Consider the following 26,736-nt stretch of genomic DNA (forward strand, 5'->3'; position numbering starts at 1 on the left):
AGATCGTATAAGATAAATGGCCGCGCCAAGGGGGGAAAAAAAAAAGGATCCACGGCCCCCTTTCAAGAAGCGACAAGCCGCTACGGCCCCGCGGTCATCCCAGCTTGATGCGGGGTGGGACAGGGAAACAGCACCTCTGAGCACCAGTCTGACGGATGCCCCTCCGTGTTCTCCCTCAGGAACGTCTGTCTCTGGGACACTCTGGTGACGCCCCTCAACAGCCTGGTCCACGGTGAGTCCGCTGAACCGATGACTGCACCCTACACTGGGGCCCCGGGGCCCGTGACAGATCGCTCCCCCCCCGCTCTCCGTTTACTTTGGGCATTGGTTTTCTGTCGCCTCTTTGAGTTCTTCCCGGTCCCCGACGCGCCTCTCTACAGATACATCTCTTTCGCCTTCTCTTCCTCTCTTCATCATACCATGACGTTGACCGTTCATTATTATCATTCAGACACGAGTCATTAAAGAGCAGCTAGTGGTTTATGTGGTGGATGCCTACAGGGAGACTGTGAACGCTGGGGAGATGGGGTGGGGGGGGGGATTGAACCCAGTTCCTTACAGCTGGGAGTTTCATACCCACTAGTGTCGTGGCCATTTCTTTAAGAGAAATTGCGTCTATTTAAATGTCTGCATACATTAGTCTCCTCTCTAGCAGGGTATTTTAACAGAGCTGTCCTCCCCAGAAGGCTGTTGTCCTTACATCAAAGGGGACGTGGTTTCACCCTCTGATATCTTGAGGGGAAGGGGAGTACAGTTTCACCCCTTTTCTGTTGGGCATTTTGCCAAGGGCGAAGATATTTACATTGTGCGTTCTTAATTAGAGGTCACTGCTTTCTTGTGACCATTTAACGACAGGCAAAAGGTTAACAACAAAGGGGGCTTGTTAAAAGATGGGATGGCTGGGTAATACAAGCAATAGACAATGCTTATATGATTAAAACAAACCAACATATGAACTTTTTCATCACACTAGCCACTGCCCTATGCAGCCCCCTAACTGTCTCTCTCCTCCCAGCCTTCTACTGCCAAGAGTCGGGGGCCTAACTGTCTTCCTACTGTGTCTCTCCTCCCAGCCTTCTACTGCCATGAGTCGGGGGCCTAACTGTCTTCCTACTGTGTCTCTCCTCCCAGCCTTCTACTGCCATGAGTCGGGGGCCTAACTGTCTTCCTACTGTGTCTCTCCTCCTAGCCTTCTACTGCCATGAGTCGGGGGCCACGGTGCTGGCCATGGCGTCCCGGCTCCAGCTGCTGATCACGGGGGGCAGGAAGGGCTTCCTCAGCGTGCTGGAGCTGGCCCACAGGCGCCAGCGCCGCAGCTTCCAGGCCCACGACTCGCCGGTCAAAGCCCTGGCCGTGGACCCCAGCGAGAGCTCCTTCGTCAGCGGCTCGGCCGAGGGGAACATCAAGGTACCCCGGCCTCTTGCAGAGCAGGGGGGGGGGCTTCATGTTGGCTTTAAGGATGGGTGTTTTTTTGTGAAGGCTGGTATGCACAGTGTGGACACTGTGGTTTGGGTAACACTTATGGGGTACATATAAAGGTACAGTAGTAAACCATTTATTAGTGTGAGTTACTACCGCAATGAGCCTTATTACCTAGAATAAGCTAAGGGTTAGGGGTATTGGGTTGAGGGTTAGGGGTAACCCTAACCCTACTAACTAATGTATAAATGAATACCGTGGTTAATACGAACACTTTCACCTTAGTGAACATGAACAACCTTAAGTGAACATGAACAACCAACATCACCACCATTGGTACCTGTAATCCCTTTTGAACTCACCCTAACCGTGTGCTGGCTGGTCCTTCTCAGGTCTGGAGCCTGGCCGACCAGACTCTGCTCCACAACTTCCCCAACGAGCACGCGCGTCAGTCGCTGTTCCGCAACCTGGGCACGGGCGTCATGCAGCTAGAGGCGGGGCCCACCAATCACGTCTTCTCGTGCGGCGCCGACGGCACCATGAAGATGAGGGTCCTGCCCGACCGCTACAGCATCGCCGCCAACAACAACAACAACCACGGCAGCCTCAGGAGCGACGTCAAGTTCGTCATATAGCGAGCGGCCCCGGGGGGGCCAATCCCCACGGCTCATTCCCGCTTCGGGGTTCCGAGGTCGCCCGGGCGACTTCCATTCAGAGTGCTTCAGGGGGGGGGGGGGGAAGCGGGCTGGGGGTTGGGGAGGGCGGGATGGGAGGACGGCCCGTGGCGGCATCACCGCTAAAGGACCTTTATTGTTAGCCCTGAACACAACGGGTCATTCATTAGCCGTGGAGGATGATCTCACATGTCAGAGATGACTTTCCTGAACGCCCGGGCGACGCTGACGCTGAAGAACGGCTCGGGCGACTGCCCCTGTCATAGACTGGGAGAACAAGGCCGGAGCGCTTATTGATTGCTCACACCGGGGACGGTCTTTGTGGAGGCCGTTGGAGATCTGAATCGGCAGTGTCTAGAGAAACCGGGAGCCCTCAGGAGAGAGCGGGGGGGGGGGGGTGGAGGAGTATGGACTGAGGACCTGTTCTGTCAAAACGGATGTGATTTGATAATGGATGCAGTTGGACATTTCTTCCCCAAAAACCACCGCCTCCACCCATCTGCTACTGAACGTCACCAGACGATGTTTTTCGTTTTTGAGGCCCTTGGCTTGAAGCCGTGAGAGACGCTAGAGGGAGTGGATAGGACTTGATTTGAGGAGAACATGCCCAGTATTTGACATGGTTCACCAGAGACTCCCTCATAATGTCCACACACTGTCATATCTAGTAAGAGACGTGATTACCGTTATTTATCACCAAGATAAACTATTAGTAGATGAGGAGGAGAGGGGTAATTGTGCAGATCACGTGTATGAGCACCTTGTAGTTAATTAATAAGCTGTTGTGTCAACCTCCCTTGCTTGGCGCAACCCAATTAGAACCCTGATAGCTCACTGCATATTGTATCCAACCACATGACTCCCGATAAAGTGCTTTGCGTTACTTGGTTAGGAAGTGAAATCCAGTGTAAGAACTTGATTAAGAGATTTAAAGCGGTACTTGCAGGGTGTTTTTTAAAAGCTGCCTCACACAAGAGAAACAAACCACTCATTCCATGCAGAAATACTCATGGGACCTTGATGTTAGGGTTTTACTATGGATTATACACACACACACACACACACACACACACACACACACACACACACACACACACACACACACACACACACACACACACACACACACACACACAGTATAGAGATATATACACATCAGTTTGACCTCTGATTTGCCCTGAATCGCCAAACCAGTGCCCAGAGAGGGCATTTCTCTTTAATCTATTTGCACATTCAGTATAATGAAGGAATTCCAATGTTGTATTTAGCACAGAGCTATAATGCTAGATGGTACGTCTTTTATGAGCGCAATATGTGTGAAGTTTCTAATAGTCCTGGTCTATATTAAAATAGCAGTATTTTTAAGTGTCCTTAAACTTTCTGCCAGACTAGAACTGTTAGTAAGGAGGAGGTTTTGTCATAAATGAGTTGCACAAATTTGGTTTAATTTAAAAGACCAGGCTCCTATTGGTTGAGGTTTTTCAATAAAACATTGTTTTAGTATTTATTTTACATGTTCACCTTTTAATAAATTCTTTGCTGTTGAATTGAGGGTGGGTTAATATATTGAAAATGGAAATATTTTTTCCCCCTTTCTTTTCAGGAACTATAATTATTTTGTAGTGGACATGACAGTTTATTTGTACGATGACACACCACTCTTAAGTGGACTTAACTTTCATTTCCAAATGGGCCAGGACTGAGAAAACATTTGACTATCTTCTGATAAAGCTAGTTTCACCAGGATTTTTTTTGTTTTGGAAATGGTAGAATAGAGTAATCTTTCTTTTTATATTGGAATGTGTTATTTTGTGAATCTGTGGGATCCAACAGCCGAACTATACCTTGATGGGGGGGATTATAGGAACAGATTCTAGTCCCATAGCCAACTTGTCTAAAGGGGTATAGATCCACAGAGCTTACACATCAACATCAAGCTGCTGCAAGAGAAGGACATTATTTACTTTGATGCGAGAAAGCTTTGTAGATCAGGCCCCAGTGGCTGTATATAAACTAAATGGTATATTAAGTGGCTTTTTACTTTGCATAGCCGTGGCTATTAGTATTCCAGATTCAGTGTATCTAAGGACATGCTTCTGTTACCAAGTATATTTCTGAATCGGGTTCATATCTAAGAAAATATATATTTGGATTGATTTATCCATATCCATAAACTAAGAATATTATATGAACTAATTATCATGGTTATGGGTTAGCATAGCGTGTGTGTTTACTTTGTAAACTAATTTGAGAGAAACTAGCCTAAGCACAATACATCTTTTCTGAAATACAAAAAAAGACCTGCTTTAAAGCCACAGCGAAACACCTTTATCCCGGCTATCCCTTTTCTTTTCTCAAGCAGTCTCCACTGAAAATTGGCAAACTGCTCCACTTACGCACTTCATGACTCAGTCTGGGAACTTGCTATGGGACAGAACCATGAGGTTAAGCAAACCGTGGTGTTCTGGTCGTGGCCAGCCTGGGCCTCGCAGTCAATCTCACCAATGTGAATTTGCTTAGAGGATTCTAATTTTATAACAAAGATGTGTATATCGTACTGTATTATCTACATTAAATGTAAGGATGTAATAAATCAAACTTCATGTAACATGGCATCATTTTGTCTTTGTTTTTAATTGCGATCGTTAACATCTTCTTATGAACGGTAAAGTGGAAAGCTATGTTTTTGGCCTGGGATTAGAAGTCCTCAGCAATACGTGATAGACAAGCTTTTGGAAGGAAACAAGGAGTAATAGAGGAGAAACCTTTATATCATTATCATATCACTTAATTCATTATTACAAGAAAGAAATGTTTGCGGTTATCACAAAAGGACTGTTCCCATTCATCTGCAGGATATTAGACAAATCACATCATGGGTATTCCGCTCTAAACATTACCCAAAACATTGTATAGCATGTCTTCACCGCTTTGTATTAATATGTTGGATGTTTAGCGAGATGAATCTAGTGCAGACGTTATTCTAAACTAAAGTTATTGTTTTGTGTAACTAAAGGCGAACAACAAAGAAAGTGAGTAAAGTTAAAAAACTATAGCCTTAGCACACATAATTATCATGATTACCAACAGCCCAAGCAGCAAGTTGAAGGATCAATGTGTCACTTGTTATGTTTTATCACTTGACTGGAGTGCCCGGAAGGAGTATTCATCTCAACATCAACAGAAAATCGACCATCTGTCACCCTGTTCAAGACCTGCCAGTTAAGAACAATTGGCGGACCGTTTGCATGTACATCTGCTGTGATTTAAATCCGTTCAACAAAAAAAGCCTTGAAAGCTAAGAGGAGACAGACATGAGAAGAGTTTGTAACACCCCTACCATCCAAGCCTTAAGATCTAAAAAGATATGGATTCTATCTGACAAAAATCTACTTTTGGTTGGACTTCATTAGTAATTATTTCTGTAATATTTACCTATTTCATACCATTCATTTCATTTAATTTCATGTTACCCCATTCATATTTATTAAATTATATGTGAAATCCTTCCTTGGCAGGGCAGTCCAAATGTAAGCGAAAACAGACTTTAAGGAGGACGGCAATGGGCATTACTGATGGAAATGTTCACCATTAGTCGACTCCTGGGTGTCCGAGGAGCTCACAACTTGGCAAAGTCCTTCAGGATGATGTCCAGCTTCTGACCTAACATGATGTTTCCCTTGATCTTCAGCTTTCCAGCCATGAATGCCTGGCAGAAGGACAAAGACATGGTGGTGTTCAGCGCAAGTCTAGCAGCAAACAGACGGGCATCACAGTTCCCCTGCCCCCTCTTTGAAATGGGTAAGTTCACCCCGAAAGCACTTCTTTCTCAGTTAAACAGTTCTGTTTGGATCCAGCCTAGCTCGAGCGAGTGTAACGTGCCTCAATTTGTTTAAAAACAAGTCCTGTGAACGGATTCCGTAACACAAGCTAAGCCCCAAGGTAACGGCCATGTACAACTGTCAAAAAATTGATTAAATAATAAACCAGATTTTATCACCATACTACCATCCAACACACGGGCTGCTGAACCATCACTTTGAATCATCGCATGAACTTTAATTAGAAAAAAAGGCTTGCGCTTCCTTGTGACGCCTACAGAATAGAGGCCCTAGGCACCGTTTTCCAAACGCTCTCTCAGACAGCCAGCCACCATTTGGGGCGCACGCATGGCGGATCCTGAGATCAATACTGAGGACCGTGAGAAGCTTATCAGTTCAGCACAATCGGGTAGTGGCGCCATTGATTATAAAGGCATAGTGCTTTCTGATCTGCCTTTTTTAAAATCATTACTTTCTCCTTTTAAAGCCAGGGCCTAGCAAAGTGTCCTGGCAGCTCGACGCTGTGAGGGCACGCATTTTGAAATGCATAATAGTTCTCAAGTTGTATCAAATTCTGTGTGCGTGTGTGTGTGGGTGGGTGTGTGTGTGTGTCCATTCTAGGCTATGGGCTCCTTCTGTCATTTCCCTACCAGACTCCTTCTGTCCACTGAACCGTCATCTCTCTAAATAGACCTCACTCTGCGTGACGTTTGCTCCCTGCTTTAACGCCCTTCCTCCACCCTGACCCTGTTACACTGTGATTCCCTCGTTGCTGAGAGTGACCATGTTAACAGAGAAACCGTTTCAACAAAGCAGCTGAATGTAGTCCGAGAATATATTAGCCTAGCAGCCACCACCACCATCCTTTCAGAGACCCCACCCCACCAGCTGATGAATTACCTGCTGCGGGTTGACCTTCCCCTGGACCAGCGCCATAAAGTCTGCATCAGACACCGCGATGGACACGTCTGCCTTTCCGCTGTAGGGGCCCTCATGCAAAGCCCCGGCCCCATTCTTCAGATCTATAGCTGGGAGCGGGAAGGGAGATGGAGAGATAGAGAGATGAAGAGATGGAGAGAGAGGGAGTGAGTCGATTTCCTTTCACCACTGTTGCCAATGCTCATTAGACAGCTCATTAGCAAAAAAATGTTATGGCTGAAAATGGAATGCCCGAAGCATATCATACACCCAAACCTGTAGATCCACTCTTATACCAGGTAAGGACTAAGCAAACAACGCTCCTAACAAAACATTATATTACTTTGTTTTCCAAGTCCCCATTGTCAACATAAAAGTCAACAACAAACGTTTATTATTTTCTTGCAATAATAATAATAAATATAACCGGTGATTATTGGGGTCCAAGCAAAATTACACTAATGGAAGATATATAAATATGACAAATAATTATGAAGGAAAGGTGGTGAAGATGTTCCACTTAATGCAATACTGTGCCTCGGCTTTCAGGTGAGCTGCAAAGCAATGGCTGAATGTCATGTTCAGCATGCTATAATCGGGATTCAAACCCTCAACCTAAGGATCACCTATACAAGGCATTATCCCATTCAGCCACTGATAAACCTGAACTTCAGCCTCATTCACATAGTCAAAATGTCTATTGATAAGCATACAACATCCAGAAAACTCCAAACACACATTTCTCAAGTGAATTAAGGGCTTTCGTAAAAGCATATACCTGAAAAATCTTTGAAATTCTGGGGAAATTAAACATTTGCAGTCAAGAACACTAACGAAAGAAACGAAAGAGTTAATTATGAAGAAAAAATGGTTAACGAAGAAGTTCCCCTAATGCCATACTGTGTCTTGGCAGTCAGATTCTTGGAAACGGATGAGTCGGAATGTTGATTGCCTGATGAATTTCAGGTGCTGTTCAATGTTGTGTTTCTTAAATGAGTGGCAATGACAGAATGTCATGTTCAACTTTTCTAATCAGCATTTGAACTCTCAACCTAAGGCCCTATCCACACGAAGCCGATTTTTTGGTGAAACCGCATAAGTCTTGTGCGTTTCGGCCGACCGTCCAGACGGAGCCGGCCAAAATGGTCCCCGAAACCACACATTTCTGAAACCACCCTCGGAGGTGGTTTCAAATATATCCGGACCTATGTGGTTTCGTGTTAGGATTTGTGTGGACGCCTGAAACGCAAACGATGACGTCATTAGCCCCCCACCAGCTGGGGGACGTCAGAGTTGCGTTTGATTTTTTATTTATTATTTTATTTGTATTCTTTTTGTAGCTTTGAATAAAGCCCCTTGATACATTTAGTGACTAACTGTACAATAAAAAGTATTTCTGCTCAATTTAAAAGGTTGCATCTCCTCGTGACTGAATGTTTGTACACAGCGCGCAGGCTGTATGCGCGCAGGCGTGATGCGCTCCACTTTTTCTGTGGAGAACCAGCTCCTTAAATATTTAGTACAGCGTTTGTACAGCTCGATGCGGTTTCGCAATGACTCCGTCTTTACGGGGATATTCCTGAACCGTATAAAACGGAACCGGATCGTTTTCGCCCGTTTCGGCTCCGTGTGGACGGGGCCTAAGGATCACCAGTGCAAGGCATTACCCTGTTGAGCCACTGACATTCCTGAACTGCATGAAGCCTCATTCACATGGTGAAAATGTCTTTTGATAAGCAAACAACATCCAAGAAAACTCCAAGCACACATTTTACAAGAGAATTAAGGGCTTTCTTAAAAGATCTGAAAATTTGCACTGTTAATGGTATCCACCTAATGATAGCCGTATGGTAGTTATACAATAACAAAATGGTCATATAGGCAAAATGGGTTGAGACTGTGAACGTTTGGCTTTTCTATGAAATTGTGGGAAAAGTAAACATTTTTAGAGCCGAAGACCAGGGTGAAAAAGATGCATCTGATTTTAGAGATTAATATGATGAAATAATTTTGAGTCCAGGTCAATCTCATAAGGAGAAATAAGGCTAGTTCATATTTTTTTTAAATAGCGCCACCTTTGGGTGCAGTACCACAATTTGGGTTTATTAGTAGTGGGGGGTATTGATATCCACCTATTAATAGTCGTATGTTTTTTTATACAATAACAAAATGGTCATAAGAAAAATGGGCTAACTGCTCCGACTTTATTGGCCAATATTTCTCAAATGGAACTAAATATTTTTTTTTTTTGTAGCCTGTGAATCTTTTTATCATGTTTAGCTTTAATATGAAATTGTGGGAAAAGTATACATCTTTAGGGCATAAGACCCCGGTTTTATAAATGCATCTGATTCTAGATATTAATATTCTGAAAGAATTTTGAGTCCAGGTCAATCTGGTGAGGAGAAAGAAGCCTAATTCATGATTCTTTGGGTGCAGTACCACACATTTGGGTTTATGGGTAGAGGGGGTTATTGGTAACCATACCTGAACATTTCAAGGGTTTCCGACCTACAGTAAAGGCTGCAGCATGACTTTTACAGAATTTGAGGGAAAAAAAAAACGTTACAGAAACAATAGGGGACCAAGCAGCTTCGCTGCTCGCACCCCTGATAAAATGCATAGAGGAGTGTGCATAGAGGCCCTTCACACACACAGTGGCCCCATGGTACCACGTCGGAGGCCCCGGGCCCCCCCGGTCGCTACTCACTCCACTGGGCGACTGTCTTGCCGTCCTGGGTGATCTCCCAGCCAAACACGCCCTTCACCTGCTCCACCAACGCAGCACCAGAGGCCTGGATGCGGCGCCCGATCTCCGCAAACACCAACTTGCTCTGGAGGTCCGCCGCCTGGGCAACGGAGGGGGGGGGGGGGGGGGGAACAGACTCAATTTAACACTTTTCTTGTAACATCTTTGCATGCAAGTTTTAGGATGACCAAGAGGCATGGAAGTTTGGAATGCCCATGGTGTGTGTTTGTGTGTGTGTGTGTGTGTGTGTGTGTGTGTGTGTGTGTGTGTGTGTGTGTGTGTGTGTGTGTGTGTGTGTGTGTGTGTGTGTGTGTGTGTGTGTGTGCCGTACGGGCTGGAGGGCCTTGGGATCGGACGTCTGATCTTCGTACAGATCCACGTACCCGCCGGAGAGAGTCAGATTGCCCGTCTCCTTGACCTGACAGGGGCACACAGGTGGTCCGCCAGTGTGGGTTACAGTAGCCTTCCTCCAGGCCGATGCACATTGAGAATGACAATCCCTCAGGGGGGGGGGGGGGCCGATGTTAACAGCTTTTTAATGGGACTGCGGTGAGAGACGTTCCTCGTACACTGACCTTGCACTGAAAGTGAACTCTGTTCCCCTCCTTCCACATCTCTGTCTGGAGAGACTGTCCGGGCAGCACAGGCTTAACGAAGCGAACCTGCAGCCAAATGATATCAGGATGGGGATGAGGAGTGTGTGTGTTGGAGCCGCTGATGAAATATTCATTTTAACGCCTTACAATTGCTTAACACCTCATTAAAAATATAAACTCCAGAGGTGCTTGTAATTCAGGGGACCTGGTTTTCTGCGATGTAACTAAAGAACCAAGGAGTTTGGATTTTCCACGTGTCGGACTCTAGAACCATTCGGAATGATACATCTCATGGGGCTATCCTCAGGTTACAATGTCAAACAAACTTTATTGCACACGTCACGTTATTATCATTTGATCTAAGCACTATGGCGGTATAGGCTCTCCTACCTTTATGGCACAGAAGCGGGCGGGGTCATTGTTGGCGTACTGCTTGAGAATGTGACGTGAAGCGAAGCCGAAGGAGCACAAGCCGTGCAGGATGGGATCCTTGAAGCCTGGCCAAAGAGTCGGCATGTTGATGCACATTTCACGGTCCACTTCAGAACAAACTGGCTCTCATTGGATTTAGTTTCTCCACATATAATCCATATTCAAGCAAAAAAAACACAACACTGTAGTACCAGTCTGTATGCTAAAGATCTATTCTATGTTACAGATCTAGCTTGTATGTTACAGATCTAGCCTGTATGTTACAGATCTAGCCTGTATGTTACAGACCTAGCCTGTATGTTACAGACCTAGCCTGTGTGTTACAGATCTAGCCTGTGTGTTACAGATCTAGCCTGTATGTTACAGATCTAGCCTGTATGTTACAGATCTAGCCTGTATGTTACAGATCTAGCCTGTATGTTACAGATCTAGCCTGTATGTTACAGATCTAGTGTGTGTGCTATAGAACTAACAGCCTGGTACTTGTTCATCCTCTTTTTCCTCCAAGGAAAATAAATCGCCCTAGTTTCTAACCGTCGCACGCCATAAGTGGGGCTAGGAGACGGCCTCATGCAGTGCGAATCAACAAAAGAGTACAATTTGTTCTGTAAGCAAACAAAAAAGCCCTTCATCTTGATTCACAAATACGATTTTCATTCGGAATTCTTCCTTGAGGCCATTTCTTCCACTTTAACAAGAGCCGGCCCTCACCTCCCATGGCGGAGAAGCTGGGGTCAATGTGAAGGGGGTTCCGGTCCCCACTCAGACGGTACAGGGCCGCCTGCGTCCACACAGGAGACAAACCCAACAACCCCTTTAGTCTGTCTGCCCCGACCACATTGTTCAATGCCTCATCCCTATTGGTCGATACCGTTTCCAGGCAGTGCAGTGTTTTTCAATAACGGGGGGGGGGGGTGTCTGCGTTTTTACAATGTGCCACAAATCCAACATTAAAAACAATGGTCCGATGGAATGATCGTTGCCTTGACAACGCAAAAAAAATATGCTCATAGCGCCCGCCAACGCTTAAATTCCATCTGATTAAGTCGATAAAAGGACATTAACGTTATAGATTGAAAGTAACTAGCATCTAATCATTGTTGGTTTCTTTGGTATAAGGGTAATTGACCACTCTGGGCTGTCTCGTTATTGGAAGAGAATGCACCTGGGTAAGCACTGAATGCACCTCGGGTAAGAAACCTCGGCCATCACCAACCCCAGTTGCATATTATTTTTCCAATAACGACACAGGGTTAGATCTGATTCCTTACATCCCATAATAAAAACAGCCCTGCACACTCAGAAGGCAGGACTAGGTGCAACGCTGATGGAGGGAATGAAACAGATCCGGATGACATACGGGGTTGTGGGCGATTCATCTGCATCACATAATGCCTCTGGATTCCTCTCTTTTTTTTGCAATTATGTCAAACAATGTCAAGCAGTGGTGCAATAAGCTGAATCATCGGACATCTACCAGACACCCACAAGAATAATATCATTTTCACAATTTCTGCCTCAGTTCACACTTCCCATGTGATTTGCATGGGACCACTGTGGTTCGGACTCACAAACACACATACGCACTTGCTCCTTTGTGGTGGACTCAACCACCACAGCGTCTGGTGCCCGGGTCGGTGGAGGGGCGGTGTTCTGGAGAACAAGGACAAAAGGACCAAAGATGACAATCTGGTCTTCATGCCACCTCTGCTTAATCGCAAACCATGAGAGAGTGAGAGGGAGAGGGAGAGGGAGAGGGAGAGTGAGAGTGAGAGTGAGAGTGAGAGTGAGATGGAGAGTGAGGGAGAGGGAGAGAGAGGGAGAGGGAGAGGGGGAGGGTGAGGGAGAGGGAGAGGGAGAGTGAGTGAGAGGGTGAGGGAGTGAGAGGGAGGGAGAGGGAGGGAGAAAGGGGAGAGATGTCAGAATGAATACCTCCGTGTGAGGAGAGCTTTTCTTCCCCCCGAAGCCTCCGGCCCCGACCACAAACACTGACCACTGGTTGCTGCACACGAGGCGTTGGCCTTGGTAGGTGCTCACTGCAGACAGAACAACAGGCTTGATCCTAAGCTCAGAGATGGGACATGTCGGTTGTACCTACAGCTGGCCTGTGGACATCAGGCGGAGGGAGCCCCAACACTCTAGCCACTACAACACCATCCACTTGCTATGGGGTTCCCAAAGGTTTCCTGGGACCCCCCCCTTGGGGAGGTATATTTGACTCGGGAGGAAAAAGGGACATTTAACATTTTTCAATCTATGTTGTCCCCTTTTCACTCAAACACACTAAGGATCAGATGAAACAGACAAGACGTGCTAGCGTGCATGTTATATTGTGGGTAAAATGTTGACTGTGGCCGTCCCCGAACGGACTGGGGGCCCATCTTACAACCCACTGAAGTTTGAAAAACCATGCACTAGCCTGTAGTGCAGTGTTTTTTTAACCTTTGACTTTATGTGTCCAACTCAATCCTCAACAAGACCTTTCGCAGACATATGCTAACCCTAACGGTAAGACATTTAGAAATACACATGCATTGACTGAGCAAAGAGTGCCGGTATACACAATAACACAAATGATAACAACAAGAAGGCAAAGGCCAGGGGTAAACAGCGGAGGGAAAAGTCTGCAAAGCTGCTCTCAGTGAGGTTATTTAGCCAATACGAATACAATTTACAATGGAAAACATAAGACGACCTATATTTACTGAACAATATTTATAATATATTTATTTAAAATGATCTATAATATTTTATCTATAACACCACTATAGGGCTTGTACATCAGATTTGAGAAGACATCTCGTGTGAGAAATACAGTTTGAAGCACAAAAACAACTTCCAATAGTGACGTGAATGATTTAACGATTAATTACTAAACAATGACCAAAAAACATTCACACTAATAAGAGGACTCCCTGTCCAATCCTATGCTCCCAAAATGGAGGAGGTCTTTGCGTGGGGACATCACAATGTGCAAGCCCTACTATTGACAACAGAAATACTGTGACAATGTAATACAATAATACCGTTGTCAATCCATCATACAGCAACCGTTCTCTGTCGATATCTCAACAAGGAGCTGCCACATTACGCCGTAGTAAAGCATGAATACTGCCTTCCGCAACTTGTTCTTATATTTTCAGTTGAGCTCTATTCCCAGTGCAGGAAAACACATGCAGCAGTAATATAAGACTAATAACAGCTGTCAATCGGAATAAATAGACCATTAAATAGAACATACGCTCCACACACTGGTTGGTTGAGTTCATTCATTCATTCGTTTCAACATATAAACTTTCTGAAAGGATAGACATGGCTTTCTCCGTGGGGCATTGCCATCAAAAGCGTTGTCTCACCTCTTAACCTTGTCACACTGAAACCCTTTCAGCGAATTTTGAATAATTACAGCGGAAATTTCCAGCGGGAAGAATAATAAATAGATAAGGGAACTTGAAGTCTGTCAAATGATCAATCACGTAACTTGTTCTAATAAGGACGTCATCAGTCCCTGCATACATGCAATTAACAATTCATCCATTATCCAGTAACTTGGTTACCAAGGGCAAACTTGAAGTAAGAAGTCAACATTTCAATGACAAAAGAAAAAATGTGTCTAAAAATTGTTCAAACTGAATGCTCACCATTTATAATGATGACAGCCCCAGACCCTTTGTCCAAAATGTCTAGAATGGTGGCCTTGGAGATCAGGGTGCCTGGAAGTTAACACAGAATGCTTCACCAAAGAACACCTTAAATCAACATTCGACAGCAGCAGAACTACATTTAGAGATTACACATTACACAAATTTCATTGGAATTTAAAGATGGTCATTTGGCCCTTAGACATAGACATCAGTAAGATGATGAGTATTATTCTAGAACGGATGTCAGTCACTCTATCGAAAAATACCATTTGGTTTGTAGTATTTTACACATTTATCCAGAATTTGAAAGAGTAGTACATGAGAAAATACCTGAGGTCGGTAGAGGCTGATAGCACTTCAGATAATGCTCTCCGTGCAAAATCTGGAATCAAACACAGACACTGGGATCAATCACAGCCCCCGTATACATACACACTAAAGGAGCAACTGCCTTATTGTTCTGTTACATGACTGCACACACAGATACACAGACATACGAGTGTGTGAGGGGAAAACACACATCACAGGACGCCACCACGCACACACTTACACGTGTGTGGCGCAGACACACATCCGCAGCAAGTCCCTTGACCCTGAGGGATTTGCGAGTGAGTCTAACCTGTGTTGGATTTATTTCTAATCCTGGAATATTGGTCAGGCCTGAGTCCATCACAGCAGCCTGTGAGATGATGACCCCGTAAGTTGGCAGGCAGGCGAAGTTCTCGTGGCCTTCATAGAGGAATCTGTGGGAGGACAGAATGGGAACCGGATGTCATGTTGTGTGACAACGGGTAGGAGGTTAAGAACATACACAAAAGCTAGCATGTTTTAACCCAGTAGTTCCAACCGAGTGGAGGACACACACACACACACACACACACACACACACACACACCTGAGGTGATCAGGGTCCTTGGTGGACATGCCTACTCCCAGGGCGTAGAGTATACACTGCATCTCGGTGTAGCTGAAGGTATGGTCTGGAAAATTATAACCCACAGCCTGGGCCTATAATGAGAGGAGAATTAAAAAATTGCTTTGCAAGGGTCTTATGTTGAAATGTAAAAAAAAAATTAAAAAAACGGAAGAAGAGGGAGATGAAGAGAAGACTTCGTGCATTTGCTCAGCATCACATAGAAGGATGCATTCAGCCCAATAAGGGGCAGAAGAAGAATGACATGACAATGTGCAATGTGGTATGCTTACAGGATTGTGACCTAACGACGATGTAGGATTTGCCACCAGTCCAACCCCGGCCGGCTCCTTGTTAAGCATGCTCAGCATACTCATCAGAGACTCTACACAGCAGAGAGAGACAGCAAAACAATAATAATAGACAGATGGTCCGACAGAAAGGCGGATCGAGCAGTGCTCACTAAGTGCTTGGTTTTGTCACCATTGCGGAAACAGACAAGAGGCAGATGCGGTTTTAAATGATTGTCCTTGGTCGAAAAACACAACAGAAAACAAGGCGTTTGGCTCAGAGCTGGAAGAGTGGAGTGGAATGAATGGATGACGGCGTTGGTGGAGCCTGTAAGGGAAGAGCCCTGGCTGCCGGCCACTGCTCGTCTCCTGGATTAATGGGGGCTGAGGAGCCGGCTGCGTCGATAACTACGGCGAGGACAGTGGGCTCTGGCTTTGGAGCGCCCAGCGGCTCCCCCCCCTGCATCAGCCAGTACCCGATCGCCTCCTCGAGGGAGCCGCGGTCAGAGAGAGTCAGTCAGTCAGTCAGTCAGTCAGTCAGTCAGTCAGTCAGTCAGTCAGTCAGTCAGTCAGTGAGTGAGTGAGTGTGAGTGTGAAAGAGGAAAAAAAGAACGAGAAATAAAATAGAGAAATAGACCGAGGAATCTGGGAAGCCATTAGTGGCCCTTGCTGAACACGGGTCTCAGCAGCAGTTTCATCATGGTGATGCCCTCCGTACAGTACAAGGAGCTGCTACAAGGCTATGCCACTGCAGCTAGCCATGCCCCCTGTGGCACAGGGGCCTCTGTTCAGCCGATGCTCAGCCCCGCTGCTCTGTTACACATCAGAGGGCCAGAGGAGCGATGGAGGAGGCAGGGGAGTACAGATAATGACGGACATTGGTCGTCCTGCCCTCTCTGTAATGTGGCCTCCATGCAGAAAAAAACGAATCTCAGGCTGGTGGAAGGAAAGCTACCGATAGTAACGACACTGTCTGGAAAGGCTGAATTTTGTTTTTTTAGCGCATTCAGGCCCTTGAATTAGCGCAAATCGGGTCCTTTCATGCATGCACAGAATCAAGTCAGAGGGGTCCCCACGCCGTTCTATCTCTCAGTGATTGGCTTAAGCTGGCGTCCCTGTGCGCTGTATCCGACGTGACCCACCGTTGACTGTAGCAGGGTGGGAGGCGTCCTTGAAGTCACAGATGTTGTCCCACTGATCCCTCACGGCTTCAGGAGACATCGGATGGTTTTTCTGCTGCAGGAAGTGTCCCGGGGAGCGCTCCCACCGTACTACACGTCACACACACACACACACACACACACACACACACACACACACACACACACACACACACACACACACACACACACACACACACACACACACACACACACACACACACACACACACACACGTACGTCTCGGCATATATCCCTACGGCGAGCTAATAAACTTATACTGACGGTACAAACAGACTCTACTCACATTTCCCAATCCAACCTGCACCAACCTGAAAGACAGTAAACATTGCAAAGTTAATAAACAAATTTTGACATCTCAACCGCCCCAAATACAGACTACACAATTCAAATACACTGAACGACGGGAAGAAAAGGCAAGCACACAATACTTAAAATGTAAATGTGTATGTGTAGTTGGAGTGGCTTGTGTCAACACGTATAAACTGACAGATTCTCCCACCTCAAACAATGCGCCGGTTTCCTCACACTGCTCATGACACAACCAGAGAACGAGGGGAGACACATACTCGGGCTTGAGGTTTTCCAGAATATCTGCACGAAGGACAGACACATATCAGATCTGCTGTACCACAGAGCGTCTCTCCTGATGCCTCGCTTCCCATCGCATCAATGCTCCCCAAGGCTGAAGCAAACATGTGGATAAACATTTGTATTCATTTGTTTGCTTGAATCCCTTTAAATTGCCAGTATATGAACAGAATGTCAATTAACGTAAAAATGTCCGACTGACTTTGGGCTGACTTCTCTTACATTTCAGCTGGTCCAGTTTTGCAGAGAAAAAAGAACAGAGGCGACCTCTAAGATCGGATAATGGCGAAAACGGAATTATATATATTATATATTATATCCACTCACGACACTCCCACTGTCTATTAATGACTAAAGTTTATTTCTGATTTTAAATAACATTAGTTTTTGATTGTCATTGCCTCAACACACGCAGTGCTAGTAATGCATGAGGTTGAGCAGGCTCACTTATCAGCCAATGTGGCCAGTAAAGAGAAGGAATAACTGTATCTTTAAAAAGGTAAAATATGGAAGATTTGCTACTTCAAGCTAGGTTCAGTCAGATGAAAAAAGCAGTGCCTCTCCCCCGTTTCTATCGCTACTGTGTGTGTGCATGTGTGAGTGTGTGTGTTTGGCCCCAAGGTCACAGTAAACCATGTGCGTTTTGCCCTTTGGGTGAATTACGGAGGCATTAAGGTTTCAATCCTCAATGCACCGGGCCCTTGTTATTTCAGCATATTTGGCTGAATAACGGGGTCTTGTTTATACCCAGAAAAGTTTGCATGTCAAACCAAGGAGCGTTAAGTTGGTTAAACAAACAGTGCGTGGGCGTTGCGTTATGCAACAGCTCAGACTAAGGGGTCACTGTAGAAAACACATTGAAAAGTAAAATAAACCAAATGAATGCACTTCTTCTGGAAGAAGCACAGCATGCACAATCACCCGGCGTGCATTCACTGGGGCTCCATAGTATGGTGATGGGGAGAGATGGGCTCACCCGCTGGCATGATGTTCTGAGTGAGTCGCGAGTTTGCGATGGGCGCGATGGTGTTGCAGTGGATGTTGAGCTTCCGTCCCTCGATGGCCAAGGTGTTGGACAGTCCCAGCAGACCCAGCTTGGCAGCGCTGTAGTTGGCCTGGCCAAAGTTGCCATAAAGCCCTGCAGCCGAAGCCGTCATGATGATTCTGACCAAAGCACCCAAAACAGAGCACAGGTCATCCCCGACGCCAAGAAGAGACGGCAGAAGAGGCAGGTGTGAGTGTGTGTGTGTGTGTGTGTGTGTGTGTGTGTGTGTGTGTGTGTGTGTGTGTGTGTGTGTGTGTGTGTGTGTGTGTGTGTGTGTGTGTGTGTGTGTGTGTATGCATGCACAAACATCCCATTACATTGCTGTCTTTTCACGATGCGCACTACTTCTACTTGCCTTCCAAACTTCTGCTCCTTCATGTGGTTCCATGCTGCCCGTGTCACGTTGAAGGAACCCTTGAGGTGAACTCTTTGGATAAGGTCTGGAAAAAAATATGTATCAATGTGTGTTCAATAATCATGTCGACATACGTAAATTTGTCAATTAAAAGTAGGTTTCTTAAGAAATCTTGCATTTATATCTTCCAAGTATGGACAATTTGGCAGGTGAGAGGTCACCATTACTATGGATCGATCCCACTGTACCCCAAAGCAAGCCAGGAATCCCAATAAGAACACTTTGTGAATATACATGAATGGAAGGTCACAACTTTGTTGAAACCAAACCTCACCCCAATCCATCTCGCTCAATCTGCTAAACGATCGGTCCCGTAGAATCCTGGGTTGAGGGAATGAAAGTTAAAGTTAGACTTTAAGTTGGATTGGTGCGTACACCACTGGTAAAAAACCATTGCTTCAAGTCTGCTTTCACTATCATTCGCACAGAGCCACTAACAGTCAGCATTGTCAAGCATGCAGGATCAACATGCAGATCGGGTACAGGTAATTCTCAAGGAATTGAGCATCACCTTCCCTCTGAATTCCCAACAATTCCCACATAGTGCTACAATTGTTTCAGAATCCACAGCCATAGGGATAGTTTTAGACTCCCATCACCCATAAAGTTCACAGGTTGCAGATCCAGATGCATATTGTACAGTTATTAAAAACAGAGGAACAACATAAATTTGCTTACCCAGCATTGTTGATAACAATATCTGGAAGAGGAAGGAAAAAAAACATGTGAGTAGCCATAGAAACTCCACCTCCCTCCATAATGTAGTTAGTAGCAAGTATAACGCAACATAGAAAGCACTCACCTATTCTTCCAAATGCATCTAAGGCAGACTGGATCAGTTTTTCTCCATCTTCAACCGAATCTATCAACCAAAAAAACTGACATTAAGCAATCTGAATCTTCACATGCATTTAAATTTTGGGTGCATTCGCAAGGTATAGAGAGACATAGTGAGATAATAGGTATAAAATAAATACAAAATAAAAGGACATACTACTCACCATAGTTGGCCACAGCCTTGCCTCCCTTGGCTTTGATCTCCTCCACCACCTTATCAGCTGCGGCAGAATTCTTCCCTTCACCCTTTGCGTTTCCTCCAAGATCATTCACTGGAATACACAGATAGCATTTGATTTGGCGTTTGATCTTTTAAGAGCCAAAGGTTGGTTACTTTATGCCACCATTATCTCTACAGAATAGAATGACGGTACACAAATACATCAGGTTGAACACGATTTCATCTTTAAACCAACTTAACCAGTTGTTCACAAGTGCATCCTGGTATACAGAAGCCCAAATATATATACATACATATCATTATATGTTTATATAAAAATGTGTTGAGGTGTTGATAGCTCAGATTAAAAATTATGTTAAATATTCGATCTGAGCTATCTAAATTTCAAAATTAAACATAAGTGGCAAAATTATTCAGTGAAAAAATAAATATAGCCAACCTCCTCTGCATTGATAGCTCTAAAATAAATATGAATACACAGCTGCCTGAATAGGCTTCAAATGTACACCGAATACTCGAGTTTACACCCCATGATGTCACGTCATTGAAGAATTCAAAACAATCCACTTAGAGCTCCGAGTGTGAGCATTGCTGTTTGAAGGATAAATAATTATTTAATACTTGACTTACCCACAACTGAAGCTCCTCTCTGTCCAAATGCCAATGCATATTCTCTGCCAAGACCTGTAGTGGTTGAAAACAGCATTAATTCGATACTCTCAGTCTCTTCTGTCGTTATAATTAAATTAATTAACTAAATTAACAAAAAAATACAAATGTTAATCCACGTAAGGTTTTCGCGATGACCTATGTCCCAGTTCCACTGTACTTTGACACTACGTTGCATAGCCTAGCCTCAACTATAATGTGTTTGATGTGGACTAGTAAAGCCCATATAACAACGACTAATGCTATGCATTCCTATCGATATGGCGTATGAACTTTATTAAACATTTAAAATCATATTAACAGATTTCTGACCAGATTATTCAAAATAGCTAATCCCATATCTATAAAACTGCCACTTGTTCAAACAACATAATAGGGTGATAGGGTTATTGTCGATTATATCAATTATTTATAATAGATGAAAAATCTGTCAAATGTCTAGCTAGTGTAAGAGGGGCGAAGATATTACATTCAGGGTGTGAAAGTTTTTACCTCCTCCGGCACCTGTCACCAGCACTACTTTTCCATCGAAAGTCAAAGGCACAGACATAACGGCACAATATAGAAGCTGGAACTTGAGATGCAATTTGCCAAAACACTGATGTGACTGCACACTAAACTAAAGCAAGTGGTAGGAACATTGAACCCTCCAAGCAGTGGCTGTGGACTGTAGGCATTCACTTCCGCAACAACAAGGGGCGGCATCAACCCGGACCAATCGGAGGGCTAGGAGGGATACTGGGGAGGGGTTTAGGATCCACATTTCCTACCATCGATGGCGCCCCTCACAGTTAATTCAGAGCTATTTAGAGAGCTCTCTGGATGGCTCTGAGGTAACGCCTTCATGGTAATACGCATATTTCAATTTCATTTTTATTTCACCTTTATTTAACTAGGAAGTCTCATTGATAACAGTAAAACTATTTTACAAGGTGGTTTTACAAAAAGCTGAAATTACTATACGAATCCTATTTTAAGAGAATATGCCAAATTTTGGCAAGATCAATATTGCTCTCTTGATATTACGCCGATGTTGGTTCATCGCAAGTCATTTTAAAATTCAGGTTTCTGGTAGCCTACATACACAAGGCTGTGCAGGTCATAGACATCCCAAAGAGAACAATATCTGCATTATTATTAACAATAATATCAAAAATATGAATTCATAATTCATGAATATGTATTTATATTTGGAGCAATACCTATAGCTCTGCATAACCATAGAATAGTAAGGAATAACTGTTTTAAGGTCGTTTGTCATCACCCGTAGGCCAGACAGCCAAACATGGCTCTCCTTTCAATCAACATTAAGTAGGCGAATTAAGACCTCAAAGTGCAGGACATTTGAAAAGTGAGAACAACTATATTAACCATTACTCTCGTCTCAAGAGGCGTAGTACTGAATGAGTACTACTAATACTAGCAGGCTATCACTACTTGCATTCATAAGCTACTTTCATTCATTGTCTATGGGAAGAATTGCATTATGCGGGTGATTTTTCAAAGTTATCATAATATATTTTAAAAAGTGTTCACAATCTTGCTTTGGTTAATAATAGCTATGATCTATGATGACGAATGTATTAGGCCATTATTTAGTTCATGTAGTTCTAAATAATTCATCAGTTCATCATTTCATGTAGTCTTCCACATTATGTTTACAGGATCGATAATGAAAGTACGATTTCCCTGAAATCCCCAAACCATCAAGATGCTATCCCTCTGGGACCCCGTCCCACACTCGGCGAACCATGACATGAAATGACAACAATAGCCCGTGAACGCAAGTGGTGGATGCCGGGGAGGAGGGAGGAGGAGAGGAGGGAGGAGAATAGGAGGAGTGCAGCATCATTTGAGCCCAGACGTAGCAGACGCTCCACCGAGGCTGCGATGTGAACGGGATCAAACAGACGCGTTATTCTCAAGACAAAGTGGATTTTATTTAGATAGCCTACATTTCTGCATGTGGAATACGAAAACATCTCGTTTTTGAATTAGAATCGGCGGCATAACTCACCATTTTAGGAAATCTGGAATCATGAGTCAATTATATTACGACCACGACTACATCGACTTAGACGACTGATTAGCTTTTTTTATCTTTACGTATTTTTGTTTGTTTTCTTACTTAGATAGAAGTTAAAAACATTTATTTTCAGAATGTTTAATTCAGCGCTTTCTGTATGTGCAGGCTACTCCTGACACGTCTTTTGGGTTGGCAATGGACACGAAAGGTGATGGCAAAACACCCAGCGATCAAGAAATATTGTTTCTTCGACGGTATGTTAAACCTTTTTAACAGCGTTGTTTACGCGCTATTACGCAGGCGTATTTTCCCTCTGAAATGTGGCTTCCCCGCGACGGCATGTTCTCTAGCGTGATGTAGGCTGCACGGGATACAGAAGTGACGAGCACGGGGGACCAGAGATGCGACTGGCAAAGTGGTGGCAACCGAAGGATTTGACTGAGATCCTTGAGTATGACTAACACGTTGCTATAAAGGGAAGAATGTCAGGGACACCAAATGCGGAAGCAGAAGGAGTAGTCTCCAGAGTAAAAGTCAAGAAGGAGATCAAGACAATCGTGGAGAATTTGGAGACCATTCTCGGGGACCTTAAGGATGTAGCGAAGGAACTCAAAGAGGTAACGAGAAAACGAACTGAGCACTACCTGACTTGAATCATTGCATCAAATGATTCACGTTTCAGTGTCATCTAGTTCTTCATTTGCACCCTTGTCTGGCAGTGATTGGAGGTTGGCATCCACCACCTCCCCGGGGGGCCTAGAGGGGCTCAACAGAAACAGCACACGCATACGCACACACACACACACACACACACACACACACACACACACACATGCAAACACAAACACAAACACACACAAATACACGCACACAGATATACACACAAATGACAACACACATACTTATGCACACACAGAGAGCGACACACACACACGCACACACTAATGCACACACACACACACACACATTACAAAAAAACACGCATGCACACACAGACACACACACAGACACACACACACACACACACATATATATACACTAATGCTCACATTCACAAACACAGAACACACATACACAAGTTCTCAATCTCTCACAAACACATTTGCGCTCATGGCTTTTTATGCCTGCACTCACATAGATGATTAAATACACACACACACACACACACGTACTCATGCACACACACACAAATACATAGACACACAAGCACACATGGTAAACTCCTCTCCATACATTTATTCCAGCTGGGGTCATTATCTCCAATGGGAAAGATGTCCGGGTCATGTTTTAGGTGGCATATGGCAGCTCCACCTCGACATCAAGGCTTTGAACAAAAATGAATCTCAATTATTAGTTTTTTGCTGGAGGATAGCACAGGATGGAGCTTTGCAATGTGTTTCATCATCGTTTAATCATGTCTGATAATGCTTGTCACCAGTATCATACTGTATTGTGAAGCCTATACATTTTGCTTCCCAGGCTCATTCACTCTTATTTCCTTCAGTGGCCATTTGTGTCGCTCAGATTGCCCCCTTCCGCTGTCCTTATTATGTAGAATATCGTCATAGCTCTTGCTGTGGCCTGTTTTCCTGTGTTTCATGTATTCTGTCTTGAATTTTGATGTGAAATCCCACGTTGGTGCTTTTTAAAAAGCCCATCTCTAGACATTGGCCGTCACCCCGAAAATTCTCCTGCATACATGGTGCTTCCACCAGACCTCTTTTGCCTTTAGTATCCATCACTGCCGCCGTCATGGTCTTCCACATGAAACACAACCGTTGTTACTTTTTGTTTGTCTGCTGCCAGCCAAAGACCAAGCTGTGGTTCAGGGCCGAGGAACTTCATCTTACCCTGACATGACAAGCTGTCATTGTATTCAACTCCTACTGCGCGGACTCAGCAGTCCTCCTTTCTACATAATGTATGGGATGGGTTGTCTCCACTGCATATGTTCCCTGCTCCCTGCACTCGTTCATTCATTATTTTACTAGGTTGCATTGGATTCTACACTTTTGTGCCCTGGTGCAGAATGACAACAAGCGATGGAAAAATAAAGAAGAATGAGAGAAAACCAAGAGGGCATTGTAATCTGTCTGCTGTGATTTCTGTGTTGTCCTCTATTGTCTTTAAACTGGAGGCAAGTGAGGCCTGCTCCTCTTGAGCCACACACACTGACTCCTCAGGGGCCGTGTTGCTATCAAAGCCAGTGTTTGGCTTCTAATTCATTTGAAAGGCGGTTAATCTCTTTGGACCCACAGGAAGGACTGGATCTGAGGCTTATTAGCTGGGGGGGGCGGGGGTCATCCATGTAATCGGCCCACCCTGTTGGGACAGCCCACTTCTGGTGCGTTCCGAAAAATTGTCGATTTAAAGACAACAATGATATTTATTTACCGTGGACTTGGCTTGCTCATCGAGTGGTCGAAATACCCTCCAGGGTCCTACGTTTGAAATCAATGTCTTCAATCTGAGCTCTGTACTGATCTGAGGTTGTTAGAGGAGCTCAACCATGATGAACCTTGTAGTGTAAGAATGTTAAAACATGCATTCATACATCGGAGACCTGTTCTCCGGGCATGACCTTCTCCTCACATTGGATTTCTTGCCAATCTGATTGGCATTTTGATTTGTCGGGTCTTGAATCACACAGTATCAGACGCAATGTTTACCTTCTCTCGATCTTCCCTCGTTCTCTATTCAGGAGGGGCTATTTTTGGATCATCTCAGTTGATGGAACGCACTGTTGAGGGACTTCAACAGAAGGTTCATGTTTCTCTGCTCGACAATGTGTTGCTCATCGAAAACTTTTATATGGTTATTGCACAGCCTGTGACAAATTCTAACCATAAATCTGTCACGCACACACACACAAACACACACACACACACACGCACGCACGCACGCACACACACACACACACACACACACACACACACACACATACACACACACACACACACACACACCGAGTGGTGCAGCAGTGTGGTGGCCCATTATGTCACTGGTTCTGGCATTCTTATCATTGGAATTCTGGTCATAAATCTCCAGATTTGTTCTCTTTCTCCAGGAGATCCTCATGGTGACAGCCTATTCGGTTTTCAATCTCATTCCTCACGAAATCCCTGCGTGTACTTTTGCATATTTTGTGCGAGAAGTAAAGCGATGAGTCTCCAAGTCAATAGTTACACACCAAGATTAATAATTGGCAGATCACACTGCTCTCATTCCTACTTGGTATTTTGTTACTCAACCCATGATTCCATCATGGTGTTTATAGTCTTTTTGTTTCACTGCTACTGTTGTCTGATCGTAAAATCATAAAATGGATCGGCTGACTGATGCTTCCATGTCATCGAATAAACACTGAAAAGACAAAGCTCCATTGGCTCATTCCTCGGTTGCCGTAGTGACAAACGCTGCCCCCCCCCCCCCCTCTCCTTTTCCCAGGTGGTGCATGACATTGACGCGCTCACCTGCGACCTACAACTGGAAGAGGACGGGCTAACGGACAGCTCCAAGACGGACACCCTCAACTCCAGCTCCAGCTCCACCACCACCACCACCACCGTGTCCAGCCTGGAGAGGCTGCGGATGGGCCTGGATGACTGCCTCTTCTTCAGGGTCCCCGCAGTCATCGCGCCGGCGCCCGTCCACCCTGCCCCGGTCCACACCGTTCAGAAGAAAGCCCCCCCGCCCCCTCTGCCGTCCAGGCATACGCCGCAGAGAGCGGAGGAGCAAAGCATGAAGCTCCTGCCCCATCCCACGCTGGTGCTATCAGGGAACCACTCCAAAGCCAACGGCTCTCTGAGGAACGGCGGCGGCGGCGGCGGCGGCGCATTCTCCATGCACCCGACCAGGGACCTGTTCTCCCCGCCGCGCCACTGCGTCTCCAACGACAGCGGCTTGTCCGAGGCCGGGCTGGTGCCTACTCTGCCCAGACCCATGCCCCTCCTCCGCCACCAGAAGAGCAAGTGCCCGCAGACGTCGGGCCGGGAGCCGCGAGAGCGCGTCCGCTTCAGTGAGAAGGTGCAATACCACGGCTACTGCCCGGACTGTGACCTGCAGTACGTGATGGATGACACCACCGACCGCCACTTCCAGGGCGAGCCCGGCGACGCCAGGCTCAGCCCGGTGCACTGCTGCTCCGCCACCTCCATCCTCGACGGACACCCCGCCCTCCCTCAAGGACTCACGCTGGAAAACGGCGGCCTGCCGGTCAGCCACGGTTATCCGCCCATGGCAGACGGCCCTCTACTGTCGGTGCCCCCTCTCCAGCATTCCCACAAGCAAACCAAGAAGACCATCCTTCGAAAATCGACCACAACCACGGTTTGA

General features: G+C 45.3%; 3 protein-coding genes across 5 annotated transcripts in view; 2 read left to right on the forward strand and 1 right to left on the reverse strand.

The window, feature by feature from the left end:
* The window catches only part of dmxl1 (Dmx like 1), a 44,224-nt gene extending 42,090 nt beyond the window's left edge, over positions 1-2,134 (forward strand). For all 3 annotated transcript variants that reach the window (XM_079736401.1, XM_079736403.1, XM_079736402.1), the window contains exons 48-50: positions 180-232; positions 1,190-1,407; positions 1,812-2,134. In XM_079736401.1, coding sequence (XP_079592527.1) covers positions 180-232; positions 1,190-1,407; positions 1,812-2,054 — 514 coding nt within the window. In that variant the 3' untranslated portion in view covers positions 2,055-2,134. The remainder of the gene's footprint in view (positions 1-179; positions 233-1,189; positions 1,408-1,811) is intronic.
* Positions 2,135-4,732: 2,598 nt separating this feature from the next.
* Positions 4,733-21,032, reverse strand: hsd17b4 (hydroxysteroid (17-beta) dehydrogenase 4). The gene is made up of 25 exons (XM_079740913.1): positions 20,868-21,032; positions 20,337-20,390; positions 19,690-19,797; positions 19,491-19,550; positions 19,367-19,388; positions 18,963-19,009; positions 18,629-18,713; positions 18,205-18,392; positions 17,140-17,231; positions 16,924-16,948; positions 16,599-16,727; positions 15,460-15,551; positions 15,149-15,261; positions 14,873-14,996; positions 14,584-14,635; positions 14,251-14,322; positions 12,542-12,645; positions 12,197-12,262; positions 11,321-11,390; positions 10,568-10,674; positions 10,157-10,243; positions 9,913-9,999; positions 9,543-9,681; positions 6,815-6,942; positions 4,733-5,802 (listed from the first exon to the last, which is right to left on the reverse strand). Exons 1-25 carry the CDS (start codon positions 20,923-20,925, stop codon positions 5,713-5,715), a joined length of 2,199 nt encoding a protein of 732 aa, XP_079597039.1. The 5' UTR covers positions 20,926-21,032; the 3' UTR covers positions 4,733-5,712.
* A 1,851-nt stretch (positions 21,033-22,883) lies between these two features.
* On the forward strand, positions 22,884-26,736 carry prr16 (proline rich 16; the record flags this gene model as incomplete). The annotated part of the gene is made up of 2 exons (XM_079758138.1): positions 22,884-23,018; positions 25,849-26,736. 2 exons carry the CDS (start codon positions 22,884-22,886, stop codon positions 26,734-26,736), a joined length of 1,023 nt encoding a protein of 340 aa, XP_079614264.1.

This window comes from Pollachius pollachius (assembly GCF_949987615.1).
Source record: "Pollachius pollachius genome assembly, chromosome: 1".
In the NCBI taxonomy this organism is placed as follows: Eukaryota; Metazoa; Chordata; class Actinopteri; order Gadiformes; family Gadidae; genus Pollachius; species Pollachius pollachius.

Bases quoted from the DNA above. Each gene is read 5' to 3' on its own strand.
- hsd17b4 (XM_079740913.1), bottom strand. From the start codon at position 20,925: ATGTCTGTGCCTTTGACTTTCGATGGAAAAGTAGTGCTGGTGACAGGT. The intron at 15,262-15,459 runs GTAAGCATACCA...CTCTCATTATAG, and splicing joins CGTCGTTAGGTCACAATCCT to GCCCAGGCTGTGGGTTATAA. The intron at 10,000-10,156 runs GTCAGTGTACGA...TGCCCCTGTCAG, and splicing joins GAGTTCACTTTCAGTGCAAG to GTCAAGGAGACGGGCAATCT.